The sequence below is a fragment of the Protopterus annectens genome, chromosome 6.part0 (genome assembly GCF_019279795.1).
Source record: "Protopterus annectens isolate FY-2018-M chromosome 6.part0, PAN1.0, whole genome shotgun sequence".
Lineage (NCBI taxonomy): Eukaryota > Metazoa > Chordata > Ceratodontiformes > Protopteridae > Protopterus > Protopterus annectens.
In genome coordinates this window covers 1,574,057,049-1,574,081,190 of record NC_056737.1, presented here as the reverse complement: position 1 = coordinate 1,574,081,190, position 24,142 = coordinate 1,574,057,049, and the positions used below count along the sequence as shown (strand labels likewise).

Genomic DNA, 24,142 nt, shown 5'->3' with positions numbered 1-24,142 from the left:
CTTCAAAGTGGAAAGGGATGATAATGAAGCAAGGGGGAAATTCAAGAAGTAGAGAGAGAGAGAGAAGTGAGAGTTTGGATGCAGATCTTTATGAAGAATAATAACAACCATACAGAATATTATATTCATAAAGCAGCAGAAAGTATTCTAATAACTATGCCAATAGAAGAATGGAGAAAGGAGATATTGCCAGCGGGATGACTGCAAGTAGGGGTACAGAAAATAGGCAAGAGAGATGAGAATTTACTTGAAAAACATAGCAAATGAACCAAGACATTGGAAGCAAATAACTCAAGCAGGAAAGGTAATAAAGTAGGATGAGACCAAGAACACATTTGCATTGCAGGTTAGGGACTGCCTTCCCAACAAGGGCTTGATCTTAGAGTACAGGCAAAGAGAAAGGGATAAGAGGATTTTAAATAAGACACCTCATCCTGTAGAGTTTTTAGTTGATTCTAGAACAAAAGCAGTTGTTTAAAAATGGATAATTAGTTCATCATATAAAATACTGCAAGATAACTATAAGAATCCGTCAGAGGAAGTTAGGAAATTTGGGAAGAGTGACTGGGAAAGCAGTTTACAAGAAAACAATGGGAGGACATATATATATATATATATATATATATATATATATATATATATATATATATATATATATATGGTTCTCAAGTAAGCAAACAAGTCCAGAAGGTTTGGGATCATGGCTTGAAAGGGTTTGCATAGGTATTGTTATACCCCAAGCAGACTTCAAAGAAATTTTCATCAGGTATAGCAGATGTTGGAGGTGTGATGGAGAAGAACGAGGTAAACAGAAATGGGTTCCCTTTGGAATCTCAAAATACTGAAATGTAGAATTTTAGCATCTCAAGACTAAATTGTTGAATCTGCAGTTGTGCAAAACTGCAGAATATTGAACCCGGAAATGTTGAACCCGCGGTACCTGTTAGGTAAGTGTTATGTTATGTTTTTGAGGGTTTGTGTGTTTGTGAGTGTGTTGGGGAGTTTTAGGTGTAGGTTAGGGTAGGCAGGTAAGAGTGTGAGTGTGTCAGTGTTGAGAATGGTGGTGTTTGTATGTATGTGATGTGTTTTTGTGCAAGGGGGGTGTAGAATGTGTGGTGGTGGGTTTTCTGTCTTTTGGTGTTTAGTGCAACCTTGGAGTTAGGATATATAAGTAGCAGGCTTATGGGGGTGCAGGGGGGCTCCTCCCTGCTTATAGGAAGGGTAGGTGTGTGTTTGTTTTGTTGTGTTCATGTGTGTTGTTTTGCTTTGTTAAAGTGTTGGGAGGTAGGTGTATTTATGTTTGTATGTGTGGTGTAGTGTTTTGTTTATGTTCGCAGTTTTAAATTTCACCATTTTGGTTTTCGGGTTTGTGAGTTTTCAGCTTTATAGTCTCGAGATACTGAAATTCGATATTTCTGTATTTTGAGATTATAAAGTGAATATCCAGAGACATAAGTTTTGGGAGTGTAATGAGTTGGCAGATTTTAAAAATTCCATACAGAGTACTCTATCAGAAATATTGGGTGAGCTAATGGCTGTAAGTAAGGAAATGATTCTTTTGATATGGGATAAAAGAACTGACTTGCCTAGACATAGTAAGGCCTTATTAAGTGTAAGTCTGTTAGCTGACAAAAAGTAATTACTAGAAAATGGAAATCAAAGTCTACACCAATTGTATTAGCAGTATTGAATATTACAAGAGATAAATGAACTGGTAGAGGAATCTTTAGAAAAGGGAAGGAGAAAATTATATAGAAGTAAATGGAAATTGTGGGAACAATACATACATAATAATGCTCAAGGGGAGGAGGAGTGTGGTTTAAAGGAAGGCAGGAATTCAGAATTTTTTTGTAGTGTTAAACTAATGATAGTAGCAAAGAAAATATATGTGATGTATATTGTATTTACATAGAAAAATGTTAAAATGATTTAGTTTATTTTCTGTTAATGTATGTTTGCCTGTGTCTTAAGTGATAATTTAATAAAGGTGTTAAAAAAGGAAGTTAAGAGGGTAATAAAAACAAAATACTTTTTTATTTCTCTGGCCAAAAGATATTGATTTCTGAAAGCATTCAAGTTTTTTACATCTGGGAGAGGAATAAAGATAAGACAAAAGCAGACAGAATTTAGTGTAAGCAGAAGCACAGGCTGTACCATGCATCTTAGCATGGATAACCTTTATTATAGGTCAATTAAAGCCTGTGACTGTAGCTGTCAATCTGGGACAATTTTCCCATTAGGAGGGTTACATTTTATTATTTGAAGATGTGCATATTTTTGTGTATTTATGTTAAGCTAATATGATTTGGGGTGTTCAGGGGGTATGTTTATTTTTGTTTGAAGATTTTCATTAAAACAAAACGTCTGGTAAGATGTGACATAGGATATGACAAAAAAAAAAAAAACAACTGTATAAAAAAAATCAACTTTCCAAACATTAGTGTATGCATTTAACACAAAAGCTAAAAGTAGACATTAAAAAAGCTGTTATACATAACACATGTGAAACATAACTTCTTATAATGGCAACACTTCCATATTATCTTTGAACATGAATTGTCTCGCAGGTACATACAAAAAAGAAAGTTTATAGAACTATATTAAGAAATGAAGAGTGCAAATAGCTATGCTACAGAAGATGCATTTGGAAAGAAGCATGTGAATTTGGTAAAGAAAGGATTTCAGGATGGTTATTCAGCAGATTATCTGGGATAAAGGATTTGACTTACAAATGTCTGAGGAAAGTTAAATTTACACCTAAAGATAAAAGGTTAAAAATGGCAGCTCAAGAGAATGGACTATGTACACATTGATTTACAAGTCTTTATAAAAAGTAGGAGTTGCAGAAAATGAAGTTTCTATATATCAGGACTAGAAGCAGTTGCATATTTTGCTGCTTGTTGGCTCATATACTGAAAGGCACAATGTGACAAGACTGTTACATTAGGGACTGTGCAAACATCACAACAAATGTAGCTCAGAAGCATTGGAAAAACAAACCACAAAGAATTACAGAAAATGAAGATACTAAGGAAGTAGAAGCAAGAAAATCAGGTATAATAGACAAAGAAAAAAATCAGTAATCATTTAAATAGCTGCACTTAGTGATTACAGTGTCCTGTGTATGGAGAGAAATAGTCATAAAATACCAGCACATTTGTGCTGTAATTGAGACCTGGTTTAAATTGGCAGAAAGCACCCCTGCACTACCAGACTATAACTCATTCCACACCTCTCTGCCCCAGAACATGGACCAAAGTTCCAAAGGCGATGATGTCTCCATATTCATAAAGGATATGCACACCTCCATAAAAGTGGCCCAGCACAACACATCTGAGATACTTCAGGTACAACCAACATTGGGTAAGATGGCGATCCATGTCATAAAATGCTATAGGTCCCCAACCACGTCCCTAGACTCTCACTCCACATTTCTAAGCACCCTGGAATCTATCAGGGTCCAACCCAGTACTCTCATACTAGGAGACTTCAACTACCCCTCTATCAACTGGGATATCTACTCAAGCACCAATACACTGGCTGAACTCTTCCTGGAATTCATCAATTCCAATGCCCTGGACCAGCTCATTCTGACCCCCACTAGAGGAAGCAACATCCTTGACCTGGTTATTACTAACATGGGTGACCATTGCTCTACACCAATAGTCAATCTCTCCCTGGTCAGATACAATCATAACCTGCTCACTATGGAAATCCACATCTCACCCACACCCCTGCAAAGGTAACCACCTTAAAAAACTTCTCCAAAGCTGACTTTAGACTCCTAAAAACAGAGGTGGCTAACTTCATGGCACCCATGCCAATGGAAAATAGCTACATGACTGCCAAGTCATATACCAATGCACTGTACAAGCATGTAAATAAATGCATGGAACTAGCCATATCCAACAGAACCAAGATGCTCTCTTCCAAAAAAGGAAGCCAATCTGGTGGTCCCCTGCCATTAATAAACTCCACAACAGAAGGAAGATACTGCTGCAGAAAAAGGTGAAGTCCCAAGACTGGAAAAACTCCCTTATTAGCCTCAACAAAAAGTTGAGATCCCTCATCAAATCCTCTAAAGCCAGCTATGAAGGCAGCATTGTGACAGACACTAAAAACAATCACAAAGCCTTCTATAGTTATATCAAGAACCTCCACAGCAAAACCAAGGTTTGCTCTGAGTTACTGCACAATGGTACCTCCTATACTGAGCCAACAGATATTGCCAACATACTGGCCAACAGATTCAGTGCCAATTACCCCTCTCTCCCCCCTAAAGGACCAATCACAATACCGGAAGAGTGCCAGGTACCCAGCATTACTGCAGCACAGGTTAAAGCTGCATTGTCCAAGGCCAAGAATACACTTTCCATGGGACCCAATAATATCCCTGGCTTTGTTCTACATGAACTACAAAGCGAACTGGCACTGCATCTGTGTGCCCTGTTCAATTACAGCCTCACTTCAGGGATTGGCACACTGCTACAGTCATTCCTCTTCATAAAGGGGGAGCAACTACAGATCCTGGGAATTATCGCCCCATTAGCCTGATGAGTCTGATATGTAAAGCTATGGAGCCCATCATCATGGACCTGATTAACAAAGATACAGGAAATCTCCAAACTCTGGACCCCATGCAGTTTAGCTTTATGAAAGGGAAATCATGCCTGCTCAACCTGGTTGACTTCTTTGTGTCAGTCACCAGTGCCTATAGCCTACCTTGATCTGGCCAAGGCCTTTGATACCATTCCTCACTTGGGAATTATTGATAAATTCACCAAACTGGACATCAACCCATATATCACTAGGTGGGTTGCAAATTGGCTCACAGAGAGAACACACAGTATGAAAGTAGTGAACTCCAAATGAGACTGTGGAGTCCCAAAGGGATCGGTCCTGGGTCTTCTCCTGTTCAGCATCTACTTTTCAGAAGTCCAGGCCAACACAAAGGGACTCTGGCTGACCAAATTCACAGATGACTGCAAGCTGGGAGCCATTATTAACTCCCCAAATGATGCAGACATCCTACAGAAAGGCCTCACTGAGGCTAATGACTGGTGTCAACACCATGGCATTAAGCTTAACACCAAAAAATGCATCATCATCCCCTTTGGTAAAAACTTAGTTCCTACTAATTACCACATTGATGGGAGCCCACTGAACACTGAAGGTGTTATAAGAGATATGGGGACCAGGTTGACAGCAACCTCTTGTTTGACCACCACATTGCCACTATGGTCAGAAAGTCCTTCTGTGTGGCACATCTCATTACCAAGGGTTTTTCATCCAGGAAGAAAGAGGTCATCGTCTCTCTCTACTCTTCCCTCATTAAACCAATCATTGAGTATAATGCCCCATTTGGCATGTACCTCACTAGACATCTGCAACAGCTGGAAAGGCCACAGAAGTACCTCATGAAGAGGAGCCTAGGCATTAATCACATGTCTGACATGGACAGACTCTAAAAACTCCAGCTATTCTCTGTCTCATATCACCTACTTAGAGGCAATTTCTGCTTCACTTACAAAGCCATGTCTGACCCAGCTCTGTTAGAAATGCTACATCTAAAGAAATCCCAATCCCTCTACACCACACTCTCAAGAGACCTCAACCTCATTACCACAATAAACAGAACATGCTGGAGGGACAGGTTCCTCCCCCAGAGACTGCCCATGCTCTGGAATAGACTTTCCATACATGTCAAGCCGAGCACCTCGATGGGAAATAGAAAGTTCACTCCGGGGATCACCCCAGTGGCTCTACTTGATAGAGGCACTGCGAAATATCGTCAGGCAGCAGGATGCCAGGGCACTTCTATGGCTTAGGCTTGTAAAGGTTCCAGGGCCATTAGCCTAGTACACACCTATGAACTTATGAACCAGGATACAACAAGCATAGTTTCATATTAGTAGGAGCAACAGGATCAATAATAAAGAATTTTCAAGCATACTTAAGCATGTTGTGGAAACATGTAACTACAAATGAACTTCAGAGAGAGGCAATTATGGGTACATTGTGGGTGCAGAGACTGAAGCAATACTCATTTCATGAACTTTAATTGTACTGTGACTCAGGAATAGGGGACATTCTTGTTACGGTATCAGAAACACAAAACATCTGGAGAAATTAAGACAACACAAGTGCATTAGAAGAAGAGTTTCCAGCCATTTTGTAATAAGGCACCCTTAATGAAATTGGTATTTGATTGCAGCACCCATGTAATATGACTGACATATCATATTGAATCTGATGGTGATGAAAAGTACAACAGAAAAAGTAACGTGTTTATTTGACGAGCTGATACATTTGACAAATATACATGTAACACTGCAATGTATTGCCAAAATCTTTTGTACCTTTAGCTATAACTCAAGGGCAACAGTACAATCATTTTAATAGAATTTGATCTAATTTAGTTCTTATAAAGACAATATATGCCTTCATATCCCCCCTCCTTTTATACCTCAAAGACAGGTCAATAGATTTGCTTAAGATACTGACTGATTTTGCTAGACATCTGCATATTTCATTGGAGGAGGTAATGTATAGGTTGGCACTTCTATAACACTATTATTTTCAACACTGTGCTGTACACCTTTAGTATCTTTTCTGTAATTGTTTGATCCATGTCTGTAAAATATCACTCGATAATGGACTTTTGAGAATATGTCAATCTTATGATCACATTTGGGAACATTTCTGCCTAATATTCAAAATGTTTTGCAATCATTTAGCTACTTACAAAAGTAGCAATCACTGTACTGTATACATTCAGCTTACAAAATTAACAGAGAGAGAGAGAGAAAAATTCAGAAGTTAAAAATATTTAAAAGGCTAAGCTGAATGGTGTCATGTGTATGTATAAAATTAACTTCTGTGTGGAATGGCCAGTCAATATAGTTCTTCTTTTTTTTTCCTATGTTCTTTATGCCACTATACTGACTATCAAGCCTCCCCAGTCAGACATGAATCCGTCTGTACCTCAGTTTTGTTCATCCTCAGCCTGGGGTGAGAACTGTCTGAAAGGGCCATCTTTCAGGAAGCCATGATGGTGGTTTGACCCCCGTCCCCTAGAATTCAAGAAATGAGGACAAATGCCTTTGTTCTCATCCATCCTCTTCTGTCGTCTGATTAGTCACTTGATTCAAACCCCAAAGTACTTTGTTTTCTCTTGACAGCCACCAATGGACAGACAGAGCACTTATGCACTCCCAATTCCCCCAATACCTTGCACACAACTGGTCTGCTGATGAAGGGATAATGCCAGTGCTCTCCCAATCCCTCTAATACATCAGAGCCCCTGTAGACCCACCATTAGAAGATAAAGTTTCATCCAACCAGAGGAAACTGCCATATACTACTATGTTGTTAGGAATCTACTCCATTGCTGATTTCCATCAATGGTGTTATTTATGGCATAGGGTCTAACCCCTTCACAGGGTAAGGGATTTGTGGCGTACATTACTATGGGATAAAACTATGCCTTCCTGGTCATGACTTCCACTTGCAATAAAGGCTAGTATTTACATGGCTTAGTGGCCAAATGCCTACCACTGGGCCTGCCCTTGCATCATTGCCCTTCTCGTTCTCTATGGTACTGGGGACTTGGATGACTCAGTCAACCCCCTCCATCCTTGAATAGGCATGCTCATCCTCCCTGTGCCAGCTCTAATAGATGCCCAAGCTGCTAACTGTTCTCTGGACACTTGTACCTTAGTACAAACTGTATCTATCTTCACCATAAAGCTGGACATGGCAGCATTTTATTTGAGAAGGAGCAGCTATACCTAAGAACATTTCTGAATGCTGGTTTAATAGGAAAGGGAAAAAAAGACAGTAAACCTGCATTAATCTGATGACAGTCATGCACAGACTGCAGTGTGATGTCTCAGTCCTTATCACATGTGCACTATTGCTGTGCTGATAGGGTGACATGCAACTCCTCTGAGCATGTGTACCATTGCTGTGCTGACAGTGTAACATGCATGTCCTCTGAGCATGTGCACTAACTGTGAACTGACAGTGTGACATGTAATTCCTCTGAGCATGTGCACCACCTGTGAGCTGACAGTGTGACATGTAACTCCTCTGAGTGCATGCCCCATCATTGAGCTGACAGTATGGCATGTAATTCTTCTTAGCATGTCCACCATTACTAGGCTTATAGTGTGATATGCAACTCCTCTGGGCATATGGAGGATTACTGGACTGACAGTACTTTAAAACACATGACTGATAGATACATACATTGCCTTATCTCAAATTAAACATGATTTCAAATTGGCTGATAAGATTACACTACAGCAGTACTTCTGGACTCATGTAGCAACTGTTTTAGTGAGACAACAGTGTCAATCTCCTCTGTTATTTGCAGGTAAGGCAAGCTTCTCCCTATATTTTCCTCCCACATGGATGACCCTTCAACTAACCTAGATATCTCACAAATTCCAAGCTACAAACATTATATCTATGCAATCAGTTTTTTTTACCATGACCCAGGGAATCTATCACAATCACACTGTAGTCACCTTCTGAGACAAAACTGTTAAGACATTTGACAATGGAGGAGAGAGCTATGGACCATGAATAAGCAATTATGAGTACAATGGCTATTTAAAAGATTAAAGCTTTCACCTGTAAGATCACTGCAAGTCAAAATGGTTTTAAATAATGCATCAGTCAGATGTACTGCATCAGTGTCAGGTACATCACACATAACATACTGTGAAGTCAACAGAGATCAGATCACTTTGTCTGTTTCATTGATTAACACCAGATGACATAAATGGTTACTACACAAGCCAGATGTACACACACACACACACACACACACACACACACACACACGCACACACACACACACACACACACACACACACACACACACACACACACACACACACACACACACACACACACACACACATATTCAAGAGTAATGCACAATACATTATATATACATGTAAATACAGATGTATAAGAAAACAAACATGCACAGATGAACATCCCACTTTTTCATTTGGTATCTGAAGCAAGAATTAAAATACTGGGTCAAAAATAATGTCTTGAAATGGATCAAACTGGACTAGTCATTCTTTCATAAGCACAAGGGTGAACATGTGTTCAATAGTCCAACTATTGTTGAAAATTCATGATTGAATTAAACACTAGAAATCCACAGCCTCATTTAAACTAGATAAAAATTAAAATAAATAGATAAAATAGATAGCAAAATTTGTAGAAAATAACGAGAGCAGAAATATCCTGCAAATGCCATTTCCATGGCCATATGGTTTAATTCTTACTGCCTTGCAGCTTGCCATATGGCTTACTTTAAAAACTACTATAGCAAAGGCCATATGGACAGCATATATACAGTTTCAATACAATATTATTATCATTACTATGGTATAAAGCACGAGAAGCCAAAACATTATCTGGCCAGAATAGCAGAGATGGGTGGAAGGGCCATGGAGAATTTCTAAAGCAGACGGCATCAGATGTGACACAGCCACAAAGCAGACAATTACCAATGCCAGAGTTTCCTACTGCTCCACTGTCATGACTCACTGAATAAGACAGAATGGTTGAGGCTGTCCAGTGAGTCTGCTTTTGAGCAGAGGAAATACATTTATCCAAAGAGATTACAGTTTCTGTTTTTCTGAACTGGAGTGATGTGGGAATAGAAAGAAATCAAGTGACAAACAAAATTAAATACCTTCATGTAGTGAATGATAGTTGCATAACAACCCTGTACTTTGGAAGCTTCTAAATCTTCACTATCTGAAAAACTAAAGGTACTCAGCAGGAATGCTTATTTTCACTTTTCTGTTGTAAATGGTTTTCCATTGATAGACATACTGCAGGAACCACTGCTTTAGAAAATAAAGCTAGTGCTCACAGTTTTCATTATAAATGTCTCATTTCTGCCACTACAGAAACATTTCTAATTTTACTCTCTAATTCAGCAGAAATGCACTTTCCTCACACTCTTAGGCAGGGATTCATAGACGTAGTGCATTGTGCAACATAAAGTAGTACAGGTATTAGCCATGCACGGGGAATGTAGACAGTTTTAACAGGCAAAGGTCACGCAAGGGTCAAAATATTGTGGTGTGCAGCAAATGCTAATGACTGCATAATTACATGTAAATAAGGATACCGATACAAATGAATTACATAGATTATGCAAATGATGACACTTACAATGGTGGCCCACTTCACTAATGTATAAAGTGGGTGCACTGTGATACTTACCAGTTTTGAACATCAACAATCATTGTGAACATGATGGGAGCAATACTTGGAGTAGCAGCAGTAACACAGCAAGATATATTAATAGCTGCAATCAGAGTTAGTGCTACCAAATGTCAATATCATGGCCATCCGCACCAATGGAAGAGGGACAGACAGTGTCTAATTAACTACCAACTCATTGATCAGCAGGTTGTGGACCAATTCAGAGAGGACAGGGTGACTGTTACGGTCCTAGCTGAACTGTGCTACCGACAAACAGAATGGAGAAGGGAGCATGGTATGCCTTTTGCAGTGGATACTAAGGTACATGTAACCTTAACCAGCTTAGTCGCACAATCAGCGACTTGTGTGGTGCAAGTTAGAAATATTTACTTATTTATTTTATTTAACATTTGTTTACTAAGAAAGTCTGACTATACCTGGGAAGTCGGGTGGAGATCTGGGGAGAAACGCTCCAGATGCATGTCTTTGGAATGTGGGAGGAAACCAAAGTACACGGAGGAATCCCACATGAATGCAGGAAGGACATGCAGACTTCACACAGAAGGCACCCAGCTGAGAATCAAACTAGAGAACCTCTTGCTGTAAGGTGACAACTCTAACCACTGCACCATTCATATTGCACACATCAGTGACAAATCCAGAACACGTTCTTCAACATTATGCTACAGCATATAGAGAAACAGCCCTGGCTCCCCAGGAAAGCAGAGGAGAGAGCCAGCATTTTATGACACAGAACCCACTTCCTTTGTATGCTGGTAGGCACAGATTGTACACATGTTGTTTTCAAAGTCCCACATGGTCCAGATGGTCTGCAAGATATCAACAAGAAGGGCTTCCACTGCTGGGTAGTCTGGATTGTCCAAGGCATTATTTGTAATGTGACCACCTTTGCCAGTTCACATGATTCTCACATCTGGCACATGTCCAACCTAATATTAAAGGCTGCTAGAGACCTCACAGGGTTATCTGGTTGATGGGTAGATATATACATTCTGGATAGAGTTTGACAGAGCTGTAGACAGGGCAATACAGCTACCATGAGAACAGCTGTTGTTGTTGTTGTGTCTTTTGGCTTTTCCCGGTTATGGGTCGCCACAGCGGAACTCCGGTCCACTAATGATTGGCAGTTGATTTTTAGGTGCTGAGTTGCCAGCCCTAATGCACAACCTTCACCGAAGGTACGCCCATTCACGCATGTCTCCACGCAGAAGACACTCTAGCTGAGAGTCGAACCGGTCAGCGTCTTACTGTGAGGCGACAACACTACCGCAGCACCACCACCGCGTACCACGAGAACAGCTGCTTTAGTATAAAGACAGAACCCACTGTGACAGAGTTCTACTAGTGACAACATATCATCCAGAACTTCAAAAAACTGTACAAAATTGTAAGGGACCTCCAACCAATGTTTGAAGAGGATGACAAGCTTATGCACTCCCCCTCCTGTTATTTAAAAGCCTCCAACTCTAAAGAATTTATTGTCCGAAGCACACAGAGACCAGAATGGAATATAGTCCAGAATGGCATAAAATCCTGCAACCATCCATGATGCAAAGCATGCCACATGATTTCTACAGCTTGCAACATAATCATTTATTTCACATAACAGAGGTTTAAAAATATGGTGTTCATTTGCATGCACTTCCAAAACCTGGTTTATCTAATGAAATGCAGGAAATGTCCAGAGACAGGTTACATAGGAGAGATGGACCAGTTACTCAGAACTAGGATGAATGCCTGTCACACAGTTACAAATAAAATGACTGACAAGCCAATATCAGCACACATTTCCCAGTCTGATCCTTTTCTATCAGATATGGTAGTTATGTTTCTAAAGGACATTTCAACACACCTTTGGAAAGAAGAATAGAGAATAAGTTAATTCAGTTGTACTATCTGACAGTCAGTGATATGAACCTGGATATTGGTTTTATGAGACACCACACTACCTAACTTTTCCTTTTGAGAAACTAACAGGTGTACTGAAGAGCAACAGATTTCTTTCTGGTAATGCATGATTTATGATGAATTTACTCTGAATTCAAACTGATGACTATTTCAGAATATTAACAATAACCATTAAGATTACCAGGGTCTATGTTTTAGAACCTGTGTTATGTTCATGACAAGAATAGTTACTTTCATATAAGACATTTTGGCCAGCCAGTAGTAACCATAAACTTAAGTCAGTAAGGCCTTAATATATATATATATATATATATATATATATATATATATATATAACAAAACTTTATTCAGTTCTGCTGTTCTTCATAATCCTAGGCTGCTGACAGAACACCATTCTCTCTCTCTCTCTCTCTCTCTCTCTCTCCATCTTTCTCTCTTTTTCTCAGTGAGCTAAATCACTGCTGGTGTAGTGTATTAACTGCATACAACATCATACATTTAACTCTGTATCTTATTCTCTTGGTAGTCCATGTTTTTCTCATCATGAACTGGTCATCACTGATAATTTATATTTTCTGTTAGCCAAAACATCTTTCTCAGAAAGATTGCTTGTTTAGACAGACTACCAATTTACAAATTATAAATTCTTGTTTTCCGTCTCTGGATTTAACTGATCTTCCTGCATATCTCTTGTTTTGAGATTTATTGCCTCATTAAATGTCTGAGCAGACACTCTGAGTCTTATCTTCTCTGCTAAATGAACATTAACTGTGACGTAACGTGACAAACTTTAGTTTTAATAGTATGTCATGGCCGTATTCTACAGTTTCAGTTTCTCACACACACACACACACACACACACACACACACACACACACACACACACACACACACACACACACACACACACACACACACAATGTCTCTCTGTAGTCCAATCTGCAACATTTTCCACTCTAGCTTTTTTCAAGTATTCTTTTTTTTGGCCAGTTGGAAATAAATGATGCACCTCTCTTTTTTAGGCATGAGTGGACATATGAACACTGTATTTTAACATCACTAACTTAAGTGTTGATTAAGGGCTCATGCCAGCTTGAAAGCTTTAGTAACTGCAAAATGTATGTTGGTCCAATAAAAGGTATTACATCACTTCAGTGTTTCAGTGTCTTTGTATTTTATGTTAGTTGACCAACATGGCATTTTATTAATTATTTTTTTCCTACATTCGAATTACATTGATTTTACCTAATTGTATATTTGCTTTATGTTCTTCCCTCTCACGTATCCCCTACATCTTCTCTCTAATCTTTTCCAAATTATTTTGTATTGTATTGCTTAATGTACCACCTATATATACTCAGAGATAATTTGGTTATTCTTTATACTGAATGTATCCTACTCCTTCTCCTATCTTGACCACCACTATCTTTTTCTGTCTATATGTAAGTCCTGAGGCCCTTTCAAACCTTGAAAAAACTGGCACTATTTTCTCTATGGCCATCTCAACATTCGCCAACATAAGCATGCATCATTTGGATACATTATAAACCCTGACTGTACTTCTCTTCCTCCCCCAAGTTGTGATAACTTTTCCTTATTTCATTTGCCAGCTCTTCTATGACTTGTGTAAAGTACAATGGGGAGACAGGACACCCTTGTTTGTCACCCTCCTTACGTTATGTGCCTTAGAAGCTCCTCCATTTACAATTACCTCTACTTCTGGCTCGTAGATTGCCTTTATCAAGGACCCCCCCCCCCCCCCACAAGTTGTCTTTGTTCTAGCACATCTCAGAGGAATTCTGGTCTGACAATATCAAAGGTTTTTTGTAGGTCAGAAAGACCATTAACTGAAGTACTGAATATTTTAAAGGAGATAGAAAGAACTAGAGATGGGGTATTTAAAAAAAGGAAAGGAACAAATGACATAAAAATAAATGGAATTTGTGGGAACAATACATGCAGAATAATGTTCAGGAGGAGTGAGCTTTAAGACAAGGCAGGAATTGAGTGATTTATTTAATGTTGGAGTGAACAATTGCTAAAAAGAAGGAAAACATATATGTATATTGCATGAGTATGATAAATGTTGACACTTTTTTTTATTTTTGTTAATGTGTGTGTGCATATGTCTTAAGTGATAATTCAATAATGGTGTTAAAAATACCATCCCTGCCTGTGTTCTCAGCTTTTGCTCCTCACTTTTCATAAACTTTGTTAGAACACAATTCATTTCTGCTCTTTTTCCTGTCACAAGACCATGCTGCCCCTTAGTGTATTATTTTCAACAGAATCTCACCCAGTCTCCCTGTTAGCACTGTTGTTGTCACCTTGATGTCTGTATTTATTCGGCAGATTGATCTGTAATCCTCCATACTGTATTACCCCTCTTTTATGATCACTACCACCCTGACTGTTCTCATTGCATCTTATTTTCCTGTTTCACTTATCTTTTCATACTTCTCCTTCATTACTGTCCAAATATGTCTCCACTCCACTTGTAGAAACCTACTGGGTAAACCATCTGTTTCCTCTGCCTTTCTTCTATTGCCATCATTGTGTCTTTGATCTCCTTCATCATGACTTTTGCATTCAGTTTCTTTTGCTGTATTCCTTCTTCTTGGCACCCCTCTCCTTTGTCTGTGACCTTCTAATAGACTTCCTTTTCCTTCTCCTGTTTCTGGTCAATTAGCGGTAGTATTCCCTAAAGGCTTCTCTAGCCCTGCTGTCCTGCTCCATGATCTCTTTTACATTTCTCCTAATGCATGGTACCACTCTTATTTTGTCCTTTTATTCTTGTTTGCTAGATGTTTCCCCTGTTCCTCCCCACTTATACACCAGTAATCTTTCCACTGCCATTGCTCTGCTTCCACTGCAGTTGTTACTTTTCCTTCTAGCTTCTCTGTCAATACTATTTTTCTACATTTCCATTTGTATCTAACTCAGTTCTCACTCCAGATCTGGTATCTCCTCTTCATTTTGCCTTCTTTGTCACCCATCTTCTCTTATGAGTTTTCCTCTAACTTCTGCTTTGATTCCGTCTCAACAGTGTTTACTTTCCTTCACTTCTCCAGTCATTTTTCTTTTAGTCTGCCTTGTCTACTCTGTTCTCCTCCACTGTTTCCTGCATCTGTTTCTGCAAATGTTGCTTCCTTTCATGATCTTTCTACCTGTAGCTCACCCTTTTCCATTTCATCTCTATTCCAACCCCTCCCCCTGCTCCCTCTCTGTTCTTCTTGACATTCCTATCATTACATGATCCAATAAGTATCCTTCCTGTATTTCTATCTCCTCCACCATTTTGAGAGTTCTTTGTTTCCCTATTATTTTGATCAGTCTTGTTTGTGCCTTTCAGCTTTTCCCGCTTAGGGGTCGCCACTACTAGACTGAAATCAACCAGTTTCTGGTAAATTAACTCCTTTTCTGTGAGTCTTTCCCTCCATGTATACATCTCTTTCTTTCATGTTCCTTTCTAAGTCTCTTTTCGCCTTAATACTTTACTCTGCTTTGCCAAACAGCCTGTCTTTCTTGGGATCTAGTGTGACACTAATGTCCCCTCCAATTATTTCCTCTCCATCTCTTTTTACCTGATTCTACACTTCAGTGAACCCTCTATAAAAGTCCTCTGCTTTGCTTGGGACATACAGGTTCTTCATTGTACATCTCCTTCCATTTATTCTTCCTTGATATAAATCCATCCCTGCTTTTCTGCATATTTTCTGTCACTATAGGTCTCTTTCTGAAAATGGTGGCCACTCCCCTCTTGCCATCCAAGCTTTTATTGTCTATCTATTGAGGTGCTGTGAGCTAAAGATCTTCCTTTCTTCTTTCACCATTAATTTGATCTCTTGGAGAAGAATCACATACTCTTGCAGCTTATTCATTCTACTGTGTTCTTTTTTCTTTATGATTGAGTATGAAGCAACAACTTACCATTTTCTGTCAGTGTTTGTTCTTTTCTTTTCTCTTTGGTTTTGTACCCCCTCCCATTGCTGCCTTTTAATGGCTCTCCTCTCCTGGAGTTCCTTACCAAGCTGGACCATCTGTCTTTTGGCCTTTGCCTGCTCAGCACCCCCCCCCCCCCATAGAGATGGATTTGTTGCCCTTCAGCCTGGGATTTGAGTGTCTTTGGACTTTAATCACTCATTTTTGTCCTTTTTTCAGTTTTGTTTTGGTCTTGTCCTGCTTGCTTTTACTTCACTTTGCATTTGATCCTACTTCTGAAGCAGTCTCATGCATTGAATTTCACCTTTCTGTAATACACTGCAGTCAAAGCTAAGACTGGTGCTTCCATAAATTTTTCTTTCTCCACTCCTCCCAATTTTTTATTCAGTTTCACACCAATACTTTTGCCCACTACTTCAGACAGAAAGCTTACTTTTGTATGAAAATACAAACATTATAAAATATAGTATATCACAGAAATGACTATGTAGCATCACTATGCCTATTTGTCCCTTTAGCAGTATCTTTTATTACTTCCAGAGCACAGTGCATTACAGAAATCATTCTTACCTTGGAATAATGCCCCATGTTCACAGACCTATTAGTCTTTTTCAGTTTTATTTATCACCTGTTGTCCTATCACTTCTGTGAGGTTAGTCCCTCAGATCTTATGACACGCATTCATGACCAAGTGTCCGCATATGGTGGAATTTACTGAATACAATGACTCATTTTCTTCTCTTGCAGTGCTTCTCATTTATTTTCTCATCTCTCCCTGTATGACCAGGCTGTCCAGTTCTTTGTGGCTTCATTCTTCTTGGCCTCCTCTGATCTGATTTTCCTGCCACTGTTCCAGTCTGCTTATCTTCCCTCCTACTTTGACCAGTCCAGCCCTGCTCAGGTCCCATGGGGTCCACCACTGGGTGTTTGAATCCCCTGAGGCTTTAGTTACATTGTCTCATCTCTGACAATATGATATTCTTCTTCTGCATGGTATACCTCTGTCCCTGCTTCTGCTATGATTGCTATTGGATTCTCCTCTTCATCCACTTTTCTGCTTTGTCCAGCTTCTAGTTCTTCTTGCTGTACCTTTTTTGTGCATTCCTCTCATATTTTCTCTATATTCCACATTCATTCCTCCATTTCTTTCATATGCAATGCCCGGGATCTTGTCCACCCCACTTATCTTGTCAGCATCACTCTACGTCTCATTGTTTACCTTATTTTTAGTTCTGTTCCCCCACAGGTGCATCTACAGCAAATGTTCTTAATGATGTATGAAATTCTTATCTCTGATCCTTTGCAAGTTTGTTTACCCATTTATTTCTGGTGCGATATTTCAATTTAATTTTTTCATCTTTGATGCTTCAGCTTCCATTGTGCACAGTATCTGTAACAAAAGCTTGCTCTTCTTTATCTGTGTGTAAGTTGTGTCTGTTTTCCTTACATATTAGTGTTAACAGGTTTAGTTAATCCATACAGGAATTCCTTGGGCTTTCAATGTCCTCAACAATTCATTCATTTTCTTTTGTTACTCTAGTCATCGATTTAGAATAATCCTCCACCAGTTTTACACACATACAGTTAAAGGGTATCAGTGTAAGTGTTCCAGACTGGGAGGCACAGCAGAAAGCATTATCACCTCACAGCAACAAATTTTCTGGTTTGATTCTCAGCTGGGGTGCTTTTGTGTGGAGCCTGCATGTCCCATCTTTGTTCACATGGGTTTTCTCTGGGTACTCCGGTTTCCTCTCACATTCTAAAGACATGCAGTAGGTGGACTGGACATTCTAAATTGGCCATAGGTGTGTGTATTTGTGTTTGCAGTATGGAAGCACAACCGTGACAGGGCTAGCCACTTGATGGTGTGGGCGTTGACTTTGGATGATGGTTACTGTTGATGTAATACCCCAATTTCATGTGCAAAAAGGGAAATATTAGTTTATGGATAGACAGATGGATGGAGTTTAAATGTTCTGACTTGTCTCATAATTTCTTCTTTAAGTTTATAGCTGCGCAGGCGTGCTAATATGTGTCTCAGCTGTCCTCCTCTGGTACTTCCCATTCTTTCAACCTTGTTGATTTTTTTCAGTTATCAGTTCTTATAATCTGGGGAAGTGAAGTCTTACTTCAGTAGCATTATTTTCCATCTGTGTCCAGGACTTGCTTTGACATTCCTATTATCCTTATGTTGTTTCTTCTGGACAGTTTCCTAGGTCATCTACCATTCTATTCCTCCTGAAGCCTTGTCTGAACAACATAAATTTACTGCTTTCCTACTGAAGCAAATTCCAAACTGTATTAACCATTACATCATTTATGATTTTGTCTCTTAATGCACTCAAGCTTGGCTCGGAGGCCAAGGTTCTAAGTCATTCTTACCCTTCATGGTTCACACATGTGGTTTCTCTTGGAAAACACTGCTATACCCTTCTACAGGCAAGTTCATTACTTTAACTAAAACTACAACTGTCTTTGGCAGAAAACCCTCTTAGACTTCTAGTAGGTTTTACTTGCCTTTAATAAAGTACAGTAAAATTTTCTCTCCTTTCTGAACCAAGACTTTGTGTGACAACTTAGGTTTAGGATACTGCAGATATATGCCTTTTCTTCTCAGTTTTGTAAAGAAATAAGCTATCAGGTATCTTGTGAACTATCCTATAAAATAGTTTCACATTTTGTTCTGTGCTATATTAGTCAATGCAGTATAACACAGTCATTAAAAGTCAGCGGTAAGGTTACAAAAAACTGGTCTCTACTTCAGTGGGACACACATGATCTGGCCCTGAATATGTTATCTGACCCTTCTTGATTGAAGCTCCTCCACCTTGAAAGGATAATAAATGCTTTGCTTGTATGATCTTTTATAAAAATGTTTTCAAAATACTATAAAATAAGAATATCACTCTCTAGGGTGACGTTAATCCTAGAATTAGTTATATTAACTCAGTTCAGAAAGAATTAATGCCACAGATCATAGCCAATGTTCTGAGTTCCTGGAAAACAGATATCCAGCCCTAGCAGGCTTTGTGTTGCTGCAGTATGTATCCATCGTACTTATTATGAATTGTACAAAACTTAAAATAATTTAAATAATTTTAATAAGAAGTAATAAATTCATAATGATAACGCAGTGGTAAAACTAGTGTTCTTGGTTACAAACAGCCTTCACAATCACAACTCCAACAAATCTGATATGTTCTGCTTAAGATCAGATGGTTGCAAAACTGTACTACTGAATTCTTTAAATTTCTAACTATTTATCATAGCTACACTGCCAACTTCCATATTCATATGCCTGTCTTCTAGCATTATTCATACCACTACGGCTTAACATTTTATTGATTTAAACGTTTTGCATGGTTGTTGTTGTGTCTTTCGGCTTTTCCCGGTTAGGGGTCGCCACAGCAGAACTCCGGTCTGCTAATGATTGGTAGTTGATTTTTACATGCCGAGTTACCAGCCCTGATGCACAACCTTCAATGAAGGTATGTCCATTCACGCATGCCTCCACGCAGAAGACACTCTAGCTGAGAATCGAACCGGACAGCGTCTTACTGTGAGGCGACAATGCTACCGCAGCACCACCACCGCGGTATGTAATATTTACTTTGGACACTTTGTACATTCTTCCTTAGCTCTTTTAATGTAGGTATTTCTTGCTGTATGCCAAATTCTACCACAAGGAGAATATTTTCTTGCTTAAATCCACATTGAGAATCTATGCGTTAGTTATCCCTGTAACAGGCTTTGGCTTTTATGCAGCCTGTTATTGTTGCCATCACATCCTGGTCAGAGCTGTTCTCTTACTTAGTTACACTCAGCTGCTAACTCTTATATTGTGCACATTTTTAATTATTCATGCTTTATCTGCTAGAGAAATATTTTAGGCATTTTCAGATGCCAGGTTACTTTCTAATAATAATCTTGTTTGCACGTGTTCAGCATTCAGTACAGTTCTGCTTCTCAGCAGCTGTAATATTTTTCCATAAGTATAGTCTTGGGCAAATTTTCTCAACTTGGCTACATGCTCAGACCTAAATTCAGTAGGTGTTTAAATATGAGACTAAAATTTATATTTCTGTCTGGCATCTTAGCTATTTTAAGATTAAAATGATTCCATAATAAATTACAAGTTGCATGTGCATGTTTTCAATGGATTTGGTAGATGCTAAGAGTCTCCTCATTAAACTGTAGATTTCAGTTTTACATGAACAAAGATTGATGATTCAGTTTCTATTTTCATCTATACTGCATTGGCAATACAAATGTGTTACATTCTTTTGCATTAAATCTCATGATTGGATTTCCAAACCAAATGTGGTGAAAGTACCTAGATTGTCATCTTCTTCTCTTATTTCTTCCTTCTCTGAGTAATAATAGTGCTGAATTCTTTAAACGTCTATACCTTACTGCTAGTCTAATTACATAGGTAATGTATTTTACCGTAAAGTCCAAACAACATAAACAATTTAGGAGCCTTAATAAGAAATCTAAATATCTATATGGCAGCAGTGACAAAAAAGGTATCCATGCTTTAGTAGCCAGATACAGGCAAAACAGGTAGGTAACATGCGAGAAGAACTCTGAACTCTCATGAACTGTCTGAATGGGAACTAACCAAATATTCTTGACATTACAAGATGAACCCACTTAATAGCCAATATATTACATTAATTCCACCAATTTTACTTACATTTACGTGAACTTCTACCACAGATGCTACTGCAAATGCTGAAGCTGCAAGGATCATTCCAGTTGTTATTTTCTTAAGAGGACTGTAGGAAACAAATGTAAAAGTTACACTGGTTGTAGTTTTTATACTTCTTCAACACCTACCTCATTTTTTATTACGTTACTTCATGTCATTCTTACACAGCAAATGATTAACATTTATACTGACGTTTCAGGTAAATTTGAATGTTAACCATACTTCTCAACTGTCCAAATTTTTGCCTCATACTTTTGGTCTGTTCCTTATAAAATGTGTGTTTTTTTGGCAAATCAATGAGGCATTTTACTTCACAGGATGTTAATTCAATGTACCTTGATTGTAATCTATTTTAACTTCTAAATGAGCTATGCGATAGCTCTGTGAATGCATTTTATTTTACAGGAAGTTAATCCAAGGTTTTTACTGCAGGAATACTATACTGTACACAATGCTGTAGCTGTAACTCATAATCTGTAGACTGTTGTTCCTTTTTCCTGCTGCCTCACTGACAGTTTTTTTTCTGAGTACTTACCTGAAGATTCTTGGACTCTGGGGGGGGGGGGGGTCATTCCACCTCCTGGGCTCACTTCGTTGCCTTACCCTGCTCCCAAATTCCACCTGACCCACTACCTCTAAATTTAAACCCATCCATGCCACACCTTTTCCTCTGTTAGCTCCACCCTCCTCATCTATACACTCCATTTCTCAACATATTTTTATTAATATTTTTATTAATATCACACAAGCATCCTATATACATACTACTCCACTTCCTTCACTTCTACAAAAGTTACCACTCTTCTACAAGTATCCGTGTAGCTAGTTTTATTGATTACCTCTCTAATAATACTTAAACTAAAATGATTCTCTTTTCTCTCCTGTCACTAATGCTCTTCTCCCTCTCTTCTCCCTCTCTTCACGTTCATCATATCTAGTCCCTGTCCAACCTATGCTAAGCTCCCCTACAGACATGCATGTCAAATTTTAGCTATTCATCTATAATTACTAGCAGTAGTTTTGGGTAAGTAACAACTTCTATTATTGTTTTGCTTTAAGAGAGAATGGCAAACTGGGCCTTGTCTATGAAGTTTTTTTTATTTTGAGGTTAAATAGAACTAGCTTGATTTTATTTGGATTAAATGACAGATTGCTAATGAGCCAGGTCTCTACAGAGGTAAAGGCCAGCTGAGTGATATATTGAAGATCAGACACTGAATTAGCAGAGCAGATAATAATAGAGTCATCAGCATATTGTATTAGTTGGCACTGACTAAATAAAGACTGGAGACTATTAATAAAGATGCTAAAGAGGAGGTGTCCTAATATATAGAGCCTTAAGACACACCAATAGGGTTGTTAAGGTAGGAGGATAAAAATTAGGCAGCAACTGAATGTGCCAAAAAACAATTGAAAAAATATATGGTGAAGGATTAGATGAGAAGGCAAGAAATGTGGAAAATGCATAAATATAGTTGCAAGTATAGAAAACTCCTGGAAGAACCTCATGTTGATCAGGATTGAATGCAGGAATGGTTAAGTAGAGGCGAATTCAAACCAAAAGATGAAAGGTTAATATTGGTGGCCCAAGCTAGTGGGCTACATACATGTTGATTTACAAAGTCCATTGAACATGTAGGAGGAAAAAACAAATGCACATTTGTAAAACAGAATTGGAAACAGTCGCATACCTTGCTGCTGGTCTCGATATTCTAATAGCAGAAGGACTGTATACTGAAAGGCATAACAATGTGGCAAGACTGTTGCACTGGGGATTGTGCAAACATTATAATATTGATGTAACTGAAAAACACTGGAAATATAAGCCACAAAGCATCATAGAAAATTATGAAGTCTATATCACATGGGATCAGCCATTACCAACAGTTCAAAAGATAATTGCAAGAAAACCAGACATAATGGTCCATGAAAAGAAGACAAAAGTAGCATTGATCATTGAAATTGCTACACCCAGTGACTACAGTGCCTTGTGTACAGAGACACAAAATGTCATAAAACATCAGAATTTGCAGGCAGAAACAAGAGCAATATGGAAGAAAGATACCCAAACAGTTCCAATAGTAGTAGGAGCAATGGGTCTTATAAAAGAATCTACAATTGTATTTAGATATGTTACCAACACATGTAACTCTGTACAAATTGTAAAAGGAGTCATTACTAGGCACATTGTGGGTGCTGCAAAGAGCACTTCTGGCTAACATCAAAGATTGAAACAATACTAATTTCATGAACTTTAATTATACTTTGACTTAGGAATGGGTTCCATTTCTTCATGGTATTAGAAACTCAAAAGATTTGGAGAAATTAAAGATGTAGGAAGAGAGGGAGTTCTTCCATTTAGCTGCCTGTTACCTGTCTGATAGGTAACTTGAGAACCAGTTAAGAGAGGGAGGGGAGAATTTTTTAGTTGATTTAGAAGTATCTGGTGAGAGACTGTATCAAAAGCCTTTGATAAGCCTAATAATGGGGACAAAACAATTTTGCCTGAGTCTGGGGCTTTGTTGACTATGTCCATGAAAGATATGAAGGCAGTCATAGTACTATGACCTGCTCTAAAACCATGTTGTATAGAAGACAGAATCTGGTTAATAAGGAGAAAATTTAGAAGTGGTGCATGAACATTTCTCAAGGAGCTTGGAGATGGGGGAGAGCACGGCTATAGGATGATAGTTGGAGAAATCAGTAGGGTCACTGCCTTTATGGAGGGGTAGAATAAATGCCTTTTTTCAAATTTTTGGGATAAAGGATTCAAGGATGGATTTGTTGACTAGTATACTGATAGGGTAGTGATGGCATCAGCAGCTTTAGAAATTCTGTGGGTAGGTTATCAGCTGCATTGGGACTAGGTTTGATTTTAGGGAGGAGTCTTTGTATAGTAATAGTTAGAAATTGTTAAAGTGTAAATGTGGGTGTCAGTTGGGTTGCTGTTTCATAGGAATTGAGTGAGAAGGAAGAGGAAGAAGAGTGGGTGGGAGGGGATGGTCTAGTTGGACTAATAGAATTATTTGACAATGTGTCACAGTGAAGAATATTAAAGTTTTTACAGTTCACGTTTCATCTTCACTGTGGATTATTCCTTGTTGCTCCTCTATGGTTGTGTTATCAGGAGAGTTGTGAATGCCATTGTGAGAAAGAAATGGTCAGCTTTTCCACACTGTACTACTTTTTGGTTTTTTGTTTGACTTTTAGTGCAGTTTACCTCTGTTTCTTTGATTCTCAACCTTTTCAAAGAAGCCTACCAGGTTAAGTAGGCATGACTATACTTTGACAAAACCAAACTGGGATGGATACAGTGTC

The 24,142-nt window shown here is 38.6% G+C and overlaps 1 protein-coding gene across 1 annotated transcript in view; it reads right to left on the bottom strand.

Annotated features, from left to right (window-relative positions):
* LOC122804857 (solute carrier family 15 member 2-like) overlaps positions 1–24,142 on the bottom strand; it is a 1,359,362-nt gene that overhangs the window by 325,309 nt on the left and 1,009,911 nt on the right. Inside the window, exon 14 of the mRNA XM_044075020.1 lies at positions 20,810–20,891. Within this exon, the coding sequence (XP_043930955.1) occupies positions 20,810–20,891 (82 nt within the window). The remainder of the gene's footprint in view (positions 1–20,809; positions 20,892–24,142) is intronic.